The sequence below is a fragment of the Odocoileus virginianus genome, chromosome 28, assembly GCF_023699985.2.
Source record: "Odocoileus virginianus isolate 20LAN1187 ecotype Illinois chromosome 28, Ovbor_1.2, whole genome shotgun sequence".
Lineage (NCBI taxonomy): Eukaryota > Metazoa > Chordata > Mammalia > Artiodactyla > Cervidae > Odocoileus > Odocoileus virginianus.
In genome coordinates, this window is record NC_069701.1 from 34,941,345 (window position 1) to 34,962,070 (window position 20,726).

The 20,726-nt window shown below is 50.1% G+C and overlaps 1 protein-coding gene across 3 annotated transcripts in view; it reads right to left on the minus strand.

The window, feature by feature from the left end:
- AHNAK (AHNAK nucleoprotein) overlaps positions 1-20,726 on the minus strand; it is a 94,628-nt gene that overhangs the window by 63,812 nt on the left and 10,090 nt on the right. For 2 of the 3 annotated variants that reach the window (XM_020916909.2, XM_070457485.1), the window contains exons 3-4: positions 20,299-20,455; positions 19,683-19,870 (exon numbers count right to left, since the gene is read on the minus strand). In XM_020916909.2, coding sequence (XP_020772568.1) covers positions 19,683-19,870; positions 20,299-20,455 — 345 coding nt within the window. Of the gene's footprint in view, positions 1-611; positions 18,772-19,682; positions 19,871-20,298; positions 20,456-20,726 lie in introns of those variants that run through there. The other variant, XM_020916904.2, reaches the window with a different exon arrangement.

Genomic DNA, 20,726 nt, shown 5'->3' on the forward strand with positions numbered 1-20,726 from the left:
GTGCTCCCAGTGTAGCAGGCACGGATCTGATCCCTGGTCAGGGGACTAAGATCCCACAATGCTGCATGGCATAACCAAAAAGAAAAGGAGGGGGGGACCTTTTGTCAGAAGATTTTTTTCATAAAGTGTAGCCCTCACATGGCCTAGAAGGAATCATGAGGATATATGACATGAGATCAACACCCTTATTTCAAATGAGAGAACACTGTGGCCCAGGATGGCAGGTAATGAGGCCAGTCAGCAAACTAGCAGCCACATCAGGAACAGGGGGTGGGCCTGTGACCCACAGCCAGATCCTTTCCTGTCACTCTAACAGGGCTTTTTATCCATTCATGTCCGAATCACTTTTGTACGGTATATTCCTATCTGAGGATGCCAAATTGGCGGGAAGGTCCTGAGGTTTGGGCTGCCAACATGCCCAGCCTCTCTCAACTTCTCAGCGGTAGTGCAATCAGCCTCATTGTGAGAATCGAGAAGCAAAGAATCCCTCCCACTACCCACTAATGCAAACCAGCAACGCCACAAAGTGGACCCAGTCTGACCTGTCAGTACTGGGCCTGCAGCCTCCCCAGGCCTCATCCTGTCAACACAGAATGCAAAGGCAAAGGATATCCGGGTTAATAAACAGCTTTATTTGCCCTTGACAGCATCAATTTTCTTACATTCTCAATTAATTTGCCATTAAAGTGCTGGAAATTTTCTTAATCACAATAACATTTGTTAAAGGAAATCAGAACTAATATCAGGAACATGGCGATCACGAAGAAAACATTTCTCTTACAACACAGAGAATGGAAGGCCCTCGTGTGGAGCGAGTAGGTGGCCTGATTTACAAAGAGATTCTAATTCCCTCTCCCCCATGAGCACCTAACAGGCTGGGACTGACCGCCACCCCTGGGGAAACAAAAAGCAATGATACCCAGTTCTAGAAACACCCACACGGACCGCCGGCCGGCTCCTCTCAGCCATCTTTGGGTGTTTGCTGTTCGAGTAGGCCCAATTGTAGGAGAAATAAAGGCCTGGCCCCCCTCTACTGCCTTCTGCCCCACCCCACCCTTACTAACAAAAGCCCCCAAAAGTCATTACAATGAAAAAAGTGGGTTTCCATGACCCCAACACTAACAATGTTCAGTAAAAATGAAGATAATAAACACAAAAGCTGGCTTAGTAAACAGGAGCTCTCAGCATTCAATGCAAAAAAAGAAAACAAAACAAAACAAAAAAACTGAAATCTGAAGGCAAATACTGCTGATTTTGCACGTGGGCTGGACGAAGAACTTGGAATCTATCTGTAAAGCTCCGGGAGGAGCCAAAAGGCGGCTGGCTTTTCAGCACTTGCCCCTGGCAGAGGCCAGATCTTTGCATCGTTGCTGAGGCTGTTGGCGTGTTTCTCTTTGGAGTTTATATACAAACACACCCAAGGCTGATGGAGTTCTATACAGATATGTACACACACAGAGGCGGCTACTCTTTCTTTGTGGAAACTGTCAGCTCCACCTCGGGAAGCTGGATGCCAACCTTAGTCCCACTGTCGTTGCTAGAAGACGACGACAGTCGGGACTTCTTAGAGGACGAGGACACTCCACTCCCCTGTAACTTGCCTGCCTCATCATCGCTCCCGGTCACCTCATAATGACCTTTGCTCTTTGACCCCAATCCACCAAAGGTACCAAATTTCAGCTTGCCATGTTTCCCTTTGACTTTCCCGCCTTCCAGCACCACCTCCCCGCCATCAAACTCCAAAGTCCCCGTGGGGGTGGTAGGGGCAGAGTGCTCCCTTTCATCACTGAAGGAATTTGAGCGGTGGCTTGGCTTCTTGCTTTTGAATAAGGAGAATTTGCCTTTGGGTGAAGACGTGTCGACCTCGGCCTCGCCTTCCAGGGAACCCAAGCTGGCCTTGGAGCTCTTCAGGTCACCTTTGGACCCCGAAACAGACGCTTCTGGTGAGCCGGTGATGCCAGCTTTCCCTTTAGGTTTGGAGAAGGTGAACTTGGGCATCTTGATTTTGGACTTTTTAAGTTTTACGTCAGATTCTTCCCACTCGCCCTCTCCGGCTCCAGACTGGACACTGGCCTCTGCTTTAGGGAAGTTAATATCCACTCCCACTTCTCTGCCCACCAGCTCCCGGCCAGAGAAGGTGAACTTGGGGATCTTCATCTTGGGGAATGTTACTTTTCCAGATCCGCTTTCCAAGTGACCTTGAGGCCCAGACACGCTCAGTCCAGGACCCTGAAGTCCAACCTGGCCTCCTTTGACACCTCCTTCTACCTTTGGTCCTGAGAAATGAAGTCCTCCAGCAAACTTAGGTGCATCCAGGTTGAGAGCAGAGGAGACCTGGGGTCCTTTCCACTCCCCGCTGGAAGCTTTGACACTCATGTGCCCTTCACCCAGGCTGATATCTGGGGCACTGACACCTCCTGAAACATCCACGCCTCCTTTGATTTTCGGGCCCTTCAAGCTGACACCAAAATCTGACTCAGGAGATGCCACGTTCAATGAAGGCCCTTTCACGCCAATGTCGGGAGCAGCTCCACGGAAACCTATCCCTGAACCTTTCAGGTCACCTTTGATTTCAGGACCAGAAATCTGCCCGGTTGGGAGTTTCACGTTCATACCTGGCAGCACCACATCACATCCAGATGACTTCACTCCAGGCGTTTGGAGGTTTCCTTCCAAGCCTTGAACACTGATGCCCGGAACACCAACCATGGGGCCTTTCATCTCACCACTGGCCCCAAGGCTGCCTTTTATTTTTGGTCCTTCCAAGTTCAAGTCCACATCTGGCGCTGAGATTTGAGGGCCAGAGAGCTGAGGCCCTTTCAGGTTTAGGCCTCCGAGGTTCATGTCCATGCCAGGCCCCTTGAGTTCTCCAGTCACCTGTGGCCCCTTGACATTGATGTCCATGTCAGACCCTGGAGTGGAGATGCCAAACTGGGGCAGCTTCATCTTGGGAAGTTTAATACCACCCTCAGGTGCCTCCAAGCTTAGATCAGGAGCACCTACTGATACCGAGGGACACTTGATGTCACCAGAGACGGCCAGGTCACCCTGCAGGCTTGGTCCTTTCAGGGTCACATCCGGCACACCAATGTCAAGTGCTGCTGTAGCATCGATTCCAGGCACCTTCACACCATCACCTTCTACCTTCACCTTTCCGCCGACACCTCTGAGGTCAAGCCCGGGGGCATGCACCTTCATGCTGGGAACAGATACATCCAGGTCTCCCTTCAAACTTGGTCCTTTCAAGTTCAGGTCAAGGTCAGGTCCAGAGATTTTTGGCGTAGAGAGGCTCACTGATGGCAAGTCTACTTTTGGCCCCTTGAGAGACACGTCAGGCCCTTCAAGCTTGACATCTGCTGTGCTCAAGCCACCTTCAAGAGAGGGCAGCTGGACCTCAGCTCCCCCACCATCTGCTTTCACACCAGGGATGCCGATCTTGGGCATCGCAAACTTAGGGAACTTAATTTTTGATTCCGGACCTTGCAGATCTACATCTGGTCCTTCTAGTCCCATACTGGGGACATCACCCTTTATCTTTGGTCCTTTCAAGCTAACATTCACATCAGGGATGGATACTTGAGGGGCAGAAATGCCAAATGATGGTGCTTTGACTTTAGCATCTGGGCCTTCAATGTTGATGTCAGGTGCGTCCAGGTTTGCCTGCACCCTGGGGCCTTTCAAGTCGCCCTCTATCTTTGGCCCTGAGACATCAACACCTGGCGCCTTGATCTTGGGAGCCTTCAGCTTGATGTCAGGACCTTCCACATTAATCCCTGGTGAAGAAATATCCAGATCAGGCGCCTGGATTTCACCCCCCATTTTGGGGCTAGGGAGAGATGCCTCAGCTTTAAATTTAGATGATTTAATGTCAAATTCTACATCTGGGAAGTACATTTTCCCAAACATAGGTTTCTTGGTCTTGGGAGATTTCACATCAACTTTCAGTGAGGCATCCGGCCCCGCAACATTGACGTCTATGTCAGGAGACTTGAGACTGGCATCAATTTCACCCCCAGGAGCATTCAAATCAAATCCTTGCTTCTTGGCCTTCATTTTAGGCCCACTCATGTGAATTTTCGGCATTTTAAACTTACTTTTCTTGCCCTTGCCACCAACACTAATTTCAGGAGCTTCAACGTTCAGCTCTGCCTCAGGAACAGTCACATCAAGTGTAGGTGACTTGAAGTCAGCTTTAGGGCTTTTTGCCCCAAACCCAAACTTGGGTTTCTTAAATTTGGGAATTTTTACATCTGGCCCTTCAATGTTAACATCTGGGCTCTCCACGTGTACATCTAAGCTTGGAGCTTCTAAATCAACTTTGGGTCCCTTGAGGTCCAGTTCACCACCTTCTAATTTGGGACCAGAAATTCCAATTTTGGGTGTCTTGAGATGCAAATCAATGTCAGGAGCAGTTACTTTAGGAGCAGATACATCTAGTGATGGCATCTTCAAACGTGGGCCACTGAGTTTGGCATCAGGGCCTTCAACATCCAGACATGGACCTTTAAGGTCTACTTCTGGGCCTTTGAAAGTCCCTTCAATCTTAGGAACAGACACATCAAAATCACCCTTGCCTAAGGATCCTTTCAAATCCAGGTCAACATCAGGCATGGAGATCTTGGGAGTTTTGATGTTTATCTCTGGCATTTTGAACTTGGGGCCCTTCAGTTTTGCATCTGGACCTTCAATGTTCACATCTGGAACATCAATGTCCACCTTGGGTCCTGAGACATCTATGTCGGCCTTGGGCAGGTTCACATCCACTTCTGGGCCCTCTCCTTTGAAGCCAGGCATGCTGAACTTGGGCATTTTCACCTTGGGCATCTTTAGGTGCCAGTCTGGGCCATGAACGTCCACATCTGGAACATCAATGTCCACTTTGGGGCCCTTGATGTCAACTTCAGGGCCCTTGAGGTCACCTTCCACCTTAGGCAGAGAAATGTCCACATCTCCCTTTACTTTGGGTCCTTTCAGATTTAAGTCAATGTCAGGCATGGAGATCTTGGGAGCTTTGATGTTCATCTCTGGCATCTTGAATTTGGGACCCTTCAGTTTTGCATCTGGACCTTCAATGTTCACATCTGGAACATCAATGTCCACCTTGGGTCCGGAGACATCAATGTCAGCTTTGGGCAGGTTCACGTCCACTTCTGGGCCCTCTCCTTTGAAGCCAGGCATGCTGAACTTGGGCATTTTCACCTTGGGCATCTTCAGGTGCCAGTCTGGGCCATGAACGTCCACATCTGGGACATCAATGTCCACTTTCGGGCCTTTGATGTCAACTTCAGGGCCCTTGAGGTCACCTTCAACTTTGGGCAGAGAAACGTCCATGTCACCCTTTACCTTGGGGCCCTTCAGATTCAGGTCAACTTCAGGCATGGAGATCTTGGGTGCCTTGAGGTGCAGGTCAGGCATTTTAAACTTGGGACCCTTCAGTTTTCCTTCTGGACCATGAATGTCAATGTCGGGAGTATCTATGTCCAGCGTAGGGCCTTTAACATCTACTTTTGGGCCTTTCAGATCTCCTTCCAATTTAGGGATGGAAGTATCCAAATCTCCTTTTATCTTAGGCCCTTTCAAGTTCAAATCAATGTCACTCATGGAGATTTGTGGGGTTTTGAAGTGGACATCAGGCATCTTAAATTTGGGTCCTTTGAGCTTCCCTTCAGGGCCTTCAATGTCCACCTCTGGCCCTTTCAGATCACCTTCTACCTTAGGTAGTGAAAGGTCCACATCACCCTTTACCTTTGGCCCTTTCAGATTTAGGTCAAAGTCAGGCATGGAGATCTTTGGGGCTTTAATGTGCATCTCTGGCATCTTAAATTTAGGCCCCTTCAGTTTTCCTTCTGGGCCTTCAATACTAATATCAGGAGCGTCAATATCCAGTTTGGGGCCTTTGATGTCCACATCAGGGGCCTTGAGATCACCCTCAACTTTGGGCAGAGAGATATCAACATCACCCTTCATTTTGGGGCCCTTAAGGTTGAAGTCAAGGTCAGGCATGGAGATCTTTGGAGCTTTGATGTTCATCTCTGGCATTTTGAACTTGGGACTCTTCAGTTTTGCATCTGGACCTTCAATGTTCACATCTGGAACATCAATGTCCACCCTGGGTCCTGAGACATCTATGTCAGCTTTGGGCAGGTTCACATCCACTTCTGGGCCCTCTCCTTTGAAGCCAGGCATGCTGAACTTGGGCATTTTCACCTTGGGCATCTTTAGGTGCCAGTCTGGGCCATGAACATCCACATCTGGAACATCAATGTCCACTTTGGGGCCCTTGATGTCAACTTCAGGGCCCTTGAGGTCACCTTCCACCTTAGGCAGAGAAATGTCCACATCTCCCTTTACTTTGGGTCCTTTCAGATTTAAGTCAATGTCAGGCATGGAGATCTTGGGAGCTTTGATGTTCATCTCTGGCATCTTGAATTTGGGACCCTTCAGTTTTGCATCTGGACCTTCAATGTTCACATCTGGAACATCAATGTCCACCTTGGGTCCTGAGACATCTATGTCAGCTTTGGGCAGGTTCACGTCCACTTCTGGGCCCTCTCCTTTGAAGCCAGGCATGCTGAACTTGGGCATTTTCACCTTGGGCATCTTCAGGTGCCAGTCTGGGCCATGAACGTCCACATCTGGGACATCAATGTCCACTTTCGGGCCTTTGATGTCAACTTCAGGGCCCTTGAGGTCACCTTCAACTTTGGGCAGAGAAACGTCCATGTCACCCTTTACCTTGGGGCCCTTCAGATTCAGGTCAACTTCAGGCATGGAGATCTTGGGTGCCTTGAGGTGCAGGTCAGGCATTTTAAACTTGGGACCCTTCAGTTTTCCTTCTGGACCATGAATGTCGATGTCGGGAGTGTCTATGTCCACCTTGGGACCTGATATGTCAATGTCAGCTTTAGGCAGGTTCGCATCCACTTCCGGGCCCTCTCCTTTGAAGCCAGGCATGCTAATCTTGGGCATTTTTATCTTGGGCATCTTCAGGTGCCAGTCTGGGCCTTGAACATCCACATCTGGGACATCGATGTCCACTTTGGGGCCTTTGATGTCAACTTCAGGGGCCTTTAGGTCACCTTCCACCTTAGGCAGGGAAACATCCACATCTCCTTTCACCTTAGGGCCTTTCAGGTGTAAATCGAAGTCAGGCATAGAGATCTTCGGGGCTTTGATGTTCATCTCTGGCATCTTGAACTTAGGACCTTTTAACTTTCCATCTGGTCCTTCAAGGTTAACATCAGGGCCTTCAATGTCCACTTTGGGTGCTGACACATCAATGTCAGCCTTGGGCAGGTTCACATCCACTTCTGGGCCCTCTCCTTTGAAGCCAGGCATGCTGATCTTGGGCATTTTTATCTTGGGCATCTTCAGGTGCCAGTCTGGGCCTTGAACATCCACATCTGGAGCATCAATGTCCACTTTCGGGCCTTTGATGTCAACTTCAGGGCCCTTGAGGTCACCTTCCACCTTAGGCAGAGAAATATCCAGATCCCCCTTTACTTTGGGTCCTTTCAGGTTTAAGTCAATATCAGGCATGGAGATCTTGGGAGCCTTTAGGTGCATCTCTGGCATCTTGAATTTGGGTCCCTTCAATTTCCCCTCTGAACCTTCAATGTTAATATCAGGAGTTTCAATATCTACTTTTGGGCCCTTGATGTCCACCTCAGGACCCTTGAGGTCACCTTCTACTTTTGGCAAAGATACATCCACATCACCCTTCAGTTTGGGGCCCTTCAGATTAAAGTCAATGTCAGGCATGGAGATCTTGGGAGCTTTGATGTTCATCTCTGGCATCTTGAATTTGGGACCTTTCAGTTTTGCATCTGGACCTTCAATATTCACATCTGGAACATCAATGTCCACCTTGGGTCCGGAGACATCTATGTCGGCCTTGGGCAGGTTCACATCCACTTCTGGGCCCTCTCCTTTGAAGCCAGGCATGCTGAACTTGGGCATTTTCACCTTGGGCATCTTCAGGTGCCAGTCTGGGCCATGAACGTCCACATCTGGGACATCAATGTCCACTTTCGGGCCCTTGATGTCAACTTCAGGGCCCTTGAGGTCACCTTCAACTTTGGGCAGAGAAACATCCACATCACCTTTCACCGTGGGGCCCTTCAAGTTTAAATCAATGTCAGGCATGGAGATCTTGGGAGCTTTGATATTTATGTCAGGCATCTTGAATTTGGGGCCTTTTAAGCCTCCATCTAGACCTTCCACATTTACTTCTGGGCCCTCAATGTCCATTTTGGGACCCTCTATGTTGATGTCTCCTTTTGGCAGATCCACAGCCATATCTGGTCCTTCTGCTTTTAACCCAGGCACACTGAACTTGGGCATTTTCATCTTGGGCATTTTCAAATTCCAGTCTGGACCATGAACATCCACATCAGGTGCATCCAGGTGAATTTCTGGTGCCTTAATATCCACTTTGGGTCCTTTAAGATCACCTTCTAAATTAGGACCTGCAACATCTAAGTCTCCTTTGACTTTAGGACCTTTCAGATTTAACTCCACATCAGGCATAGACACTTTAGGAGATGAAATACTTAGGAAAGGCATTTTGAACTTGGGTCCTTTCACTTTTCCTTGGACCTCAACATCAGGAGCATTAATGTCAACTTTTGGACCTGTTACATCAAGATCTGGCTTTTTGACCTTGACATCTACCTCAGGTGTCTGAACTTTGGAGCCCGAAAAATTAAATTTGGGAAGCTTAAAACGTGACTTCTTTGACTTGCCTTCAATATTGAGCTTAGGACCTGAAATGTCCACTTCTGGGCCCTTTACATCCAACTTGGGAGTTTTAATGTCACCTTCCAATTTGGGCCCAGAAACATCAACATCTCCCTTAAGTTTTGAGCCCTTCAAATTCAGGTCAATTTCTGGCATGGAGATCTTGGGCATGTTTACATGCATGTCAGGCATCTTCAGCTTTGGACCTTTTAATTTGCCTTCTGGGCCATGAATGTCAATATCAGGTGCATCTACATCTATCTTCGGCCCTTTGATGTCAAGAGAAGGCCCTTTCAAATCACCTTCTACATTTGGAAGTGCAACATCCACCTCTCCTTTCACTTTAGGGCCTTTAAGATTAAGGTCCAGATCTGGCATGGAGATCTTAGGAGATTTGATATTCATTTCTGGCATCTTGAACTTGGGACCCTTCAGTTTCGCATCTGGACCTTCAATGTTCACATCTGGAACATCAATGTCCACCTTGGGCCCGGAGACATCTATATCAGCCTTGGGCAGGTTCACATCCACTTCTGGGCCCTCTCCTTTAAAGCCAGGCATGCTCATCTTGGGCATTTTTATCTTGGGCATCTTCAGGTGCCAGTCAGGGCCATGAACATCCACATCTGGGACATCAATGTCCACTTTCGGGCCTTTAATATCCACTTCAGGAACTTTAATCTCACCTTCCACTTTTGGTAAAGACACATCCACATCTCCCTTCACTTTGGGGCCCTTCAGGTTAAGATCAATGTCAGGCATGGAGATCTTGGGGGCTTTGATGTTCATCTCTGGCATCTTGAACTTAGGACCCTTGAGCTTCCCTTCAGGACCTTCAAGACTCACATCTGGGCCTTCAATGTCCACCTTGGGTCCTGAGATATCAATGTCAGCTTTAGGCAGGTTCACATCCACTTCTGGACCCTCTCCTTTGAAGCCAGGCATACTGAACTTGGGCATTTTCATCTTGGGCATCTTCAGGTGCCAGTCTGGGCCATGAACATCCACATCTGGGACAGCAACATCCACTTTGGGGCCTTTGATGTCAACTTCAGGGGCCTTTAAGTCACCTTCCACCTTAGGCAGAGAAACATCCACATCTCCTTTCACCTTGGGACCTTTCAGGTGTAAATCAAAGTCAGGCATAGAGATCTTGGGGGCTGAGATGTTCATCTCTGGCATCTTGAACTTAGGACCTTTCAACTTTCCTTCTGGTCCTTCAAGGTTAACATCAGGGCCTTCAATGTCCACCTTGGGTGCTGACACATCAATGTCAGCCTTGGGCAGGTTCACATCCACTTCTGGGCCCTCTCCTTTGAAGCCAGGCATGCTGAACTTGGGCAGTTTCATCTTAGGCATCTTCAGGTGCCAGTCAGGGCCTTGAACATCCACATCAGGAACATCAATGTCTACTTTGGGGCCTTTCAGGTCAATTTCAGGTCCTTTAAAATCTCCTTCTACCTTGGGGCATGTGGCATCCACATCTCCTTTTATCTTTGGACCGGTCAGATTAAGATCAATATCTGGCATGGATATCTTTGGAGTTTTAAAATGCATTTCAGGCATTTTAAACTTTGGGCTTTTCCACTTTCCTTCTGGTCCTTCAAGATGAACATCAGGGCCTTCAATGTCCACTTTGGGTCCCGAGACATCAATGTCGGCCTTGGGCAAGTTCACATCCACTTCCGGGCCCTCTCCTTTGAAGCCAGGCATGCTGAACTTGGGCATTTTCATCTTGGGCATCTTCAGGTGCCAGTCTGGGCCGTGAACATCCACATCTGGGACATCAATGTCCACTTTGGGGCCTTTGATGTCCACATCAGGAGCCTTTAGGTCACCTTCTACTTTAGGCAGAGAAACATCCACATCTCCTTTCACCTTAGGGCCTTTCAGGTGTAAATCAAAGTCAGGCATGGAGATCTTCGGGGCTTTGATGTTCATCTCTGGCATCTTGAACTTAGAACCCTTGAGCTTCCCTTCAGGACCTTCAAGGCTCACATCAGGGCCTTCAATATCCACCTTGGGTTTTGAGATATCAATGTCAGCTTTAGGAAGGTTCACATCCACTTCTGGGCCCTCTCCTTTGAAGCCAGGCATGCTGAACTTAGGCATTTTCATCTTAGGCATCTTCAGGTGCCAGTCAGGGCCTTGAACGTCCACATCTGGGACATCGATGTCCACTTTGGGGCCTTTGATGTCAACTTCAGGGGCCTTTAGGTCACCTTCCACCTTAGGCAGAGAAACATCCACATCTCCTTTCACCTTAGGGCCTTTCAGGTGTAAATCGAAGTCAGGCATGGAGATCTTTGGGGCTTTGATGTTCATCTCTGGCATCTTGAACTTAGGACCTTTCAACTTTCCTTCTGGTCCTTCAAGGTTAACATCTGGGCCTTCAATGTCCATCTTGGGTCCAGAGATGTCAATGTCAGCCTTGGCCAATTTCACATCCACCTCAGGGCCCTCTCCTTTGAAGCCAGGCATGCTGAACTTGGGCATTTTCATCTTGGGCATCTTCAGGTGCCAGTCAGGGCCTTGAACATCCACATCTGGGACATCAATGTCCACTTTGGGGCCTTTGATGTCCACATCTGGCACTTTCATTTCACCTTCTATCTTGGGGACAGACACATCCACATCCCCTTTGACTTTAGGGCCTTTCAAATTTAAGTCCACATCAGGCATAGAGATCTTGGGGGCCTTGAAGTGCATCTCGGGCATCTTGAACTTAGGACCCTTGAGCTTTCCTTCTGGCCCCTCAAGACTCACATCTGGGGCTTCAATGTCCACCTGGGGTCCAGAGACATCGATGTCAGCCTTAGGCAGGTTCACGTCCACATCTGGGCCCTGGCCTTTGAAGCCTGGCATGCTGAACTTGGGCATTTTCATCTTGGGCATCTTCAGGTGCCAGTCAGGGCCTTGAACGTCCACATCTGGGACATCAACATCCACTTTGGGGCCTTTGATGTCCACATCTGGCACTTTCATTTCACCTTCTATCTTGGGCACAGACACATCCACATCCCCTTTGACTTTGGGGCCTTTCAAGTTTAAGTCCACATCAGGCATGGAGATCTTGGGGGCTTTGAAGTGCATCTCAGGCATCTTGAACTTAGGACCCTTGAGCTTTCCTTCTGGCCCCTCAAGACTCACATCTGGGGCTTCAATGTCCACCTTGGGTCCTGAAATGTCAATATCGGCTTTAGGCAGATTCACATCCACCTCAGGGCCCTCTCCTTTGAAGCCAGGCATGCTGAACTTGGGCATTTTCATCTTGGGCATCTTCAGGTGCCAGTCTGGGCCTTGGACGTCCACATCCGGGACATCAACGTCCACTTTGGGGCCTTTGATGTCCACATCTGGCACTTTCATTTCACCTTCTATCTTTGGCACAGACACATCCATATCCCCTTTAACTTTGGAGCCTTTCAAGTTTAAGTCCACATCAGGCATTGAGATCTTGGGGGCTTTGAAGTGCATCTCAGGCATCTTGAACTTAGGACCCTTGAGCTTTCCTTCTGGCCCCTCAAGACTCACATCTGGGGCTTCAATGTCCACCTTTGGTCCAGAGACATCAATGTCAGCCTTGGGCATGTTCACGTCCACATCTGGGCCCTGGCCTTTGAAGCCTGGCATGCTGAATTTAGGCATTTTCATCTTGGGCATCTTCAGGTGCCAGTCTGGGCCCTGGACATCCACGTCTGGAACATCAATGTCCACTTTGGGGCCTTTGATGTCTACATCTGGCACTTTTATTTCACCTTCTATCTTGGGCACAGACACATCCACATCCCCTTTGACTTTGGGGCCTTTCAAGTTTAAGTCCACATCAGGCATGGAGATCTTGGGGGCTTTGAAATGCATCTCAGGCATTTTAAACTTAGGGCCTTTCAACTTTGCATCAGGACACTCCAGATCAACATCAGGCACCTCCACATCCACACTGGGGCCTTTCAAATCTCCCTCCAATTTTGGCACAGATACATCCACATCCCCTTTGACTTTGGGGCCTTTCAAGTGTAAGTCCACATCAGGCATGGAGATCTTGGGGGTCTTGAAGTGCATCTCAGGCATCTTAAACTTAGGGCCTTTCAACTTTGCTTCAGGACACTCCAGTTCAACATCAGGCACTTCCACATCCACACTGGGACCTTTGATGTCAACTTGTGGACCTTTGAGATCACCTTCTAGATCTGGCACAGAAACATCCATCTCTCCTTTCAGTTTGGGTCCCTTCAAGTTTAAGTCCACATCTGGCATGGAGATCTTGGGAGCTTTGATATTCAACTTAGGCATCTTAAATTTAGAGCCTTTCAATTTTCCTTCTGGCCCCTCGAGACTCACATCTGGGGCTTCAATGTCCACCTTGGGTCCAGAGATGTCAATATCAGCTTTAGGCAGGTTCACATCCACCTCGGGGCCCTCTCCTTTGAAGCCAGGCATGCTGAACTTGGGCATTTTCACCTTGGGCATCTTCAGGTGCCAGTCAGGGCCTTGCACATCCACATCTGGGACATCAATGTCCACTTTGGGGCCTTTGATGTCCACATCTGGCACTTTCATTTCACCTTCTATCTTGGGCACAGACACATCCACATCCCCTTTAACTTTGGGGCCTTTCAAGTTTAAGTCCACATCAGGCATGGAGATCTTGGGAGCCTTGAAGTGCATCTCAGGCATCTTAAACTTGGGCCCCTTAAGCTTTCCTTCTGGACATTCAATATCTATATCACCAACATCCACGTCCATTTTCGGGGCTTTCACATCAATTCCAGGACCTTTCAAGTCTCCTTCCACTTTAGGAAGAGAAACATCTACATCAGACTTAAGTTTAGGGGATTTCAGATTAAGTCCAACATCAGGCATAGAGATTTTGTGCGTCTGTATGTGCATGCTTGGCATCTTGAATTTGGGACCCTTTAGTTTCCCCTCCGGACCTTCAATATTTACATCTGGGGCATCAATGTCCACCTTGGGTCCTGAGATGTCAATGTCAGCCTTGGGCAAGTTCACATCCACTTCTGGGCCCTCTCCTTTGAAGCCAGGCATGCTGAACTTGGGCATTTTCACCTTGGGCATCTTCAGGTGCCAGTCTGGACCATGAACTCCTGTATCTGGTGCATTAATGTCCACTTTTGGACCTTTGATGTCAACATCAGGGGCTTTAATCTCTCCTTCTACTTTTGGAACTGTAACATCATAATCTCCTTTCACTTTAGGGCCTTTCAAATGCAAACTAACATCTGGCATGGATATCTTCTGAGGCTTTATATTCATTTCTGGCAATTTAAATTTAGGACCTTTTACTTTTGCATTGGGACCTTCAATGTTCACATCTGGAACTTCAACATCCACCTTCGGTCCTGAGATATCTATGTCACCCTTGGGCAGATTCACATCCACTTCTGGGCCCTCTCCTTTGAAGCCAGGCATGCTGAACTTGGGCATTTTTATCTTGGGCATCTTCAGGTGCCAGTCAGGGCCTTGAACATCCACATCTGGGACATCAACATCCACTTTGGGGCCTTTGATGTCCACATCTGGCCCTTTCAGATCCCCTTCAACTTTGGGCAGAGAAACATCCACATCCCCTTTCACCTTGGGGCCCTTGAGGTTTAAATCAATGTCAGGCATGGAGATCTTTGGAGTTTTGAAATGCATCTCAGGCATCTTAAACTTAGGACCCTTGAGCTTTCCTTCTGGCCCCTCGAGACTCACATCTGGGGCTTCAATGTCCACCTTGGGTCCAGAGATGTCAATATCAGCCTTGGGCAAGTTCACATCCACCTCAGGGCCCTCTCCTTTGAAGCCAGGCACACTAAATTTAGGCATTTTCATCTTAGGCATCTTCAGGTGCCAGTCAGGGCCTTGAACGTCCACATCAGGGACATCAACATCCACTCTGGGGCCTTTGATGTCCACATCTGGCACTTTCATTTCACCTTCTATCTTGGGGGCAGACACATCCACATCCCCTTTGACTTTAGGGCCTTTCAAGTTTAAGTCCACATCAGGCATTGAGATCTTGGGGGCCTTGAAGTGCATCTCGGGCATCTTGAACTTAGGACCCTTGAGCTTTCCTTCTGGCCCCTCAAGACTCACATCTGGGGCTTCAATATCCACCTTGGGTCCTGAAATGTCAATATCAGCTTTAGGCAGATTCACATCCACATCAGGGCCCTCTCCTTTGAAGCCAGGCATGCTGAACTTGGGCATTTTCATCTTGGGCATCTTCAGGTGCCAGTCAGGGCCTTGAACGTCCACATCTGGTACATCAACGTCCACTTTGGGGCCTTTGATGTCCACATCTGGCACTTTCATTTCACCTTCTATCTTTGGCACAGACACATCCATATCCCCTTTGACTTTAGGGCCTTTCAAGTTTAAGTCCACATCAGGCATAGAGATCTTGGGGGCCTTGAAGTGCATCTCGGGCATCTTGAACTTAGGACCCTTGAGCTTTCCTTCTGGCCCCTCAAGACTCACATCTGGGGCTTCAATGTCCACCTTGGGTCCTGAAATGTCAATATCGGCTTTAGGCAGATTCACATCCACCTCAGGGCCCTCTCCTTTGAAGCCAGGCATGCTGAACTTGGGCATTTTCATCTTGGGCATCTTCAGGTGCCAGTCTGGGCCTTGAACGTCCACATCTGGGACAGCAACATCCACTTTGGGGCCTTTGATGTCCACATCTGGCACTTTCATTTCACCTTCTATCTTTGGCACAGACACATCCACATCCCCTTTGACTTTGGGGCCTTTCAAGTTTAAGTCCACATCAGGCATTGAGATCTTGGGGGCCTTGATGTGCATCTCAGGCATCTTAAACTTAGGACCCTTGAGTTCTCCTTCAGGCCCCTCAAGGCTCACATTTGGGGCTTCAATGTCCACCTTTGGCCCAGAGACATCAATGTCAGCCTTAGGCAGGTTCACATCCACATCTGGGCCCTGGCCTTTGAAGCTGGGCATGCTGAATTTAGGCATTTTCATCTTGGGCATCTTCAGACTCCAGTCCGCACCCTGAACTTCCACATCTGGTGCTTTAACATCTAATTTGGGGCCTTTGATGTCCACCTCTGGAGCTTTCATCTCACCTTCTATTTTTGGTGCAGACACATCAAGACTGCCTTTCATTTTGGGTCCTTTAAGATCCATGTCAACATCTGGCAGGGTCATCTTAGGAGCTCTGAAGTGCATCTCAGGCATCTTAAACTTGGGGCCTTTCAACTTTCCTTCTGGCCCTTCAAGGCTCAGATCTGGAGCACTAATATCTACCTTTGGTGCAGAAATGTCGAGATCCGCCTTGGGCAGATTCACATCCAATTCTGGGCCCTCTCCTTTAAGGCTGGGCATGGTGAATTTGGGCATCTTCATCTTTGGCATCTTCAGATTCCAGTCGGGACCGTGAACTTCAACATCTGGTGCACTGAGGTCTACTTTGGGCCCCTTCAGGTCCCCTTCCAGCTTTGGCACTGTAACATCATATTCTCCCTTCACCTTGGGACCTTTCATGTGCAAATCTACATCAGGCATGGAGATCTTGGGGGCCTTGATGTTCATCTCTGGCATCTTAAACTTGGGACCCTTTAGCTTTCCTTCAGGTCCTTCAATATTCACATCTGGACCTTCAACATCCACCTTGGGTCCAGCAATGTCAATGTCAGTCTTGGGCAGGTTCACATCCACTTCCGGGCCCTCTCCTTTGAAGCCAGGCATACTGAACTTGGGCATTTTCATCTTGGGCATCTTCAGGTGCCAGTCTGGGCCATGAACATCCACATCTGGAGCATCAATGTCCACTTTGGCACTCTTAAGTTCAACATCAGGAACTTTAATCTCACCTTCAACCTTTGGCACTGTGACATCATATTCTCCTTTTACACTAGGGCCTTTCAAGTGTAAGTCCACATCTGGTATGGAAATCTTTGGTGCTTTGATATTCATCTCAGGCATCTTAAACTTGGGTCCTTTCAATTTCCCCTCTGGTCCCTCAATACTCACATCTGGAGCACTAACATCTACCTTGGGCCCAGAAATGTCCACATCAGGCTTAGGCAGGTTTACATTGACTTCAGGGCCCTCAGCTTTGAACCCTGGAACAGTGAACTTGGGCATTTTCATCTTGGGCATCTTCAGGTGCCAGTCTGGGCCCTGGATATCCACATCTGGGACATCGATGTCCACTTTGGGGCCTTTCAGCTCTCCTTCAAGTTTTGGCGCTGTTACATCATACTCTCCTTTTACTTTGGGGCCTTTCACATGCAAATCCACATCAGGCATGGACAGCTTTGGTGTCTTGACACTCACTTCAGGCAGCTGAACATCAGGGCCTTTAAGGTTGCCTGCCAGGCCCCCGATATTGACATTTGGGGCATCCACATGAACCTTGGGCCCTGAAATACTGACATCACCTTTGGGGAGACTCACATCTACATCTGGCCCTTCCCCTTTGACTCCTGGAGTGCTGAACTTGGGCATTTTCATCTTGGGCATTTTCAGATTCCAGTCCGGACCATGAACTTCCACATCTGGGGCACTCACATCCACTTTGGGGCCTTTGACATCAACTTCAGGGACACTGACTTTCCCCTCTACTTTTGGAAGCGTAACATCAACACCCCCTTTCACTTTTGGTGCAGCCACATTCAAGTCCACGTCTGCCATAGAGATACTGCAGGTTCCTGCTTTCCCAGAAGGACCACTAAGTTTGGGGCCAGTAATGGTTCCCTCTAGGCTGGGTGTCTCTATGTCTACTTTGGCACCTTTAACTGCCACTTGAGGGCCTTTAACATCACCTTGCACCCCAGGAGCAGAAACCTTAATGTCTCCTTTCAGTTTCGAGGACCCAAGGCTCAGATCCACATCCTGCATGGAGATTTTAGGTTTCTGAATAATCATTTCAGGAGCCTTGATTTTAGGACCCTTCAACTTCCCTTCCAGACCCCCAGAAGCAACCTCAGGCAGGTCGACATTCCCAGAGACCCCAGGAAGCGTCACTTCACCTGTGGGTAGTGTCACATCAATGCCAGGCCTGTCTCCCTTAGAACCTGATACAGAGAACTGAGGGGCCTTCACCTTGGGCACATTCACTTTGCCCCCAGGCCCATGAATGTCAATGTTAGGAGCTTGAACTTCTACCCTGGAGCCAGAGACGCTGCCCTCAATTTGGGGCACAGAGATGTCCACTCCTAAACTCCCCTGTGGCTTGGCACCTTTCAGGCTTAGGCCACCCTCAAGGGATGGTCCAGTGATCTGGGGGCCCTTCAACTTCCCCTCAAGCCCCTCAATATTGGCAGAGGGGGCACTAACTTCGAGCTGAGGGGTCTGGATGCTTCCACCAATAGTCAAACCTGGCTTGCCACCTTTGTGCCCCACAGAGAGTTCAGGGGGGGAAACGCTCAACCCCGCCTCGGGGGCCTGGCCCTCAGGCCCTATTGAGACACCAAATTTTGGCACCTTCATGGTGGGAAATTTAATTTTCCCATCAAGAGATGGGCCCTGCCCCTCTACTGCCCCGCCCCCAAGAGAGGACAAAACATCCACCCCTGGGACCTGGATCCCTCCTTTGCTACCCAAGTCCAAGCCCTTTGCATTGACACTGACCCCCGGGCTTCCCACCTTTACCCCAGGCACGGTGACCTGGACCTTCGAGTGGCCAGCCCCTGGCAACTCTGGGCCTGCAGTGGAAATGGACCCTGCTCGGATGTCCACGGTGGAGCCTGTGGTGGGAGACCCAGCCCCTGAGCCCGAGGGCAGTCTGATCACTGTCTTCCCGGGCTGGGTCTCCACGTCCACAGTGGAGATTTCGGTCAATTCGTGCCGTGGGATCTTGATCTTGAACTCTGGGCTGCTGATGTCAATGTCCTTGGCACCTTCACGGCTTGTCACATCCACAGTGTAGGCCGTGACCCTCCTGGTCACCGTGATGGTACGGCTCTGGGTCTCCCCAGCGTCCCCTTCCACTCCGGCCTCTGACTTCAGCCGAGGCTTGATCTTTGTGGCGTAGATGCGCTGGTACTCCTCGTCATCCCCGCTCTGCAGAAACACATGCCCCGTACAGGTTGCAGCAGAGTCTGTGCGAGTGACAGACGCCCGGCCACAGCCCAGCCGACAGCACGGTCTCCTGCTCCCCAGGGAAGCCGGGACCGTTAGGGAGGCCCACGGAGCCTTCTGGGACCCAGCATGAGGGGCTAAAGAGAGGGGCTGACAGCCACATCACAGGAAGAAAACAAATTATTTGGGGAAACTCTGGCAAGCAAAAGCCATGGGGAAGACTGGGGACAGCAGACTCCGGGACACTGGGACCTGGGAGAAGGATTCACAACCGATTCTAGATTCCAGTCAGCCCGTCAAGTTTCTCAGACGCCTCCCGGCAACTAGCCCTGTGCTGACTTACTTCAGTTTTCAGCTCTCAACTGCCTGGCCTTGTTGGTTTAATCCTGAGGGGAGTCCTCTCAGGGACCCTTCCGACAGCATCGGTAGAGCCCGGTTGTGCTGGGCTTAACACTTCCACTTTGAGGGGCTCATTATTTGTTAAATAAACAAGCCATCGGAAGGAGCAGAGAAACATCCCTCAGGCACTTCACTGCCCAGCCTCTGACTCACAGACGAGTCCAGGCCTCTGGAAGCAGAAAAATAATGTCTGGGAGGCAGAGCTGGGCACCGAGAAAATAATTTTCAGATTCCCACATAGCAGCCGACCTGCCTCCCAGCACCTCGGACCAGACTCATCAGTGGGTCCCCACACACAGGGGCCTCTGAGGAGACCAACGGGAGATTTTTTTAGCAGCAGTAGCAGCCACACATGAATAGGAGAAACAGGCTGGCTCAACAGAGAGCAGAGGGTGAGAGTGGGCGAGAAAAGCAAGGAAGGACAAGCAAGGCCCAGGAAAGGGAGCCGAGTGGCCAGAGGAGCTCAGGGAGAAGCCGGCCAGCCAGGAACTCACCAGAACCACTTCGGAGCTGTGGGAACTGAAGACCTCATGGGTCCAGGTCTGGCCAGGCTCAGGGGACCGGTCCCCCTTGCGATGCAGCTTCAGGCCCACGGTGTGGTGGCCCATGGTGTTCAGCAGTTGGGTCACCTCACCCGACTGCAGGTTGTCAAAGTAGATGGTGGCACCCACAATCTGGTCCCCTGAGCAGGAAAGAGCAAGATGTGGGTAAGACCACCCAGAGTCTCGGGGAAACAACCCACAACCCAGCACTTTGCATTGGGCCCTTGGACTGATTCACAGGTATGGTTAACACCCATGGTAGAGATGAGGAAACTGAGGCAGGGAGGACAACTAATTGGCCCAAAGCGGCCAAACTCCTGGGTGGTGGAGTCAGAACAGAGGACCCACAACATCTCCAACCCACGGGACCGCCTCCCACGAGGACTGTGAATGAACAAGCGACAAAGAGTGGGCAGGGGAGGGCAGGGCTTGGGTACCGACCATCCTGATGTCACTTGAGACCAGGCACTCCACAGCCAGGCGCCTGCTTGTGCTGCCCTCGCCCCACCCTCCCCTCCACCAGCCTCCCCGCTACCCCAGCACCAGCCCGCACCCCGAGAAGACTCACCCTCCTTGACCACCCCAGTGCGGGCCGCAGGGGAGTTCTGCATCACCTCCTGCACAAAGACGCCATCATCCCTCTGGGTGATGGTCAGCCCGTGGGAGCCGCTGCCCTGCCAGTTGGGCAGCAGCAGCTCCCGAGTCATCTCCTCCTCCTTCTCCATCTGGATGGGGTAACGAAATGGAGCTCAGGGCAGTGGGGGCGCGAGGCCACGGGGGGATGAGGAAGCCAGGGATACCCCCCGGGAGCGGGGCACTTTCTCCAAGGTGCCGGCTTCTGCTGTGGGCGAGCTCCCAAGGCACAAGGGAGAAATCGGAAATGGGTCAGTGGTTGCAACCACACCAGAAGTAACCGGCCCCTCATCCCGTTCCATGCCCCTCCCTGCCCCATGCTCCATGCTCCAGTCTATCCAGGTCTCTACCCTCCCCATTCCC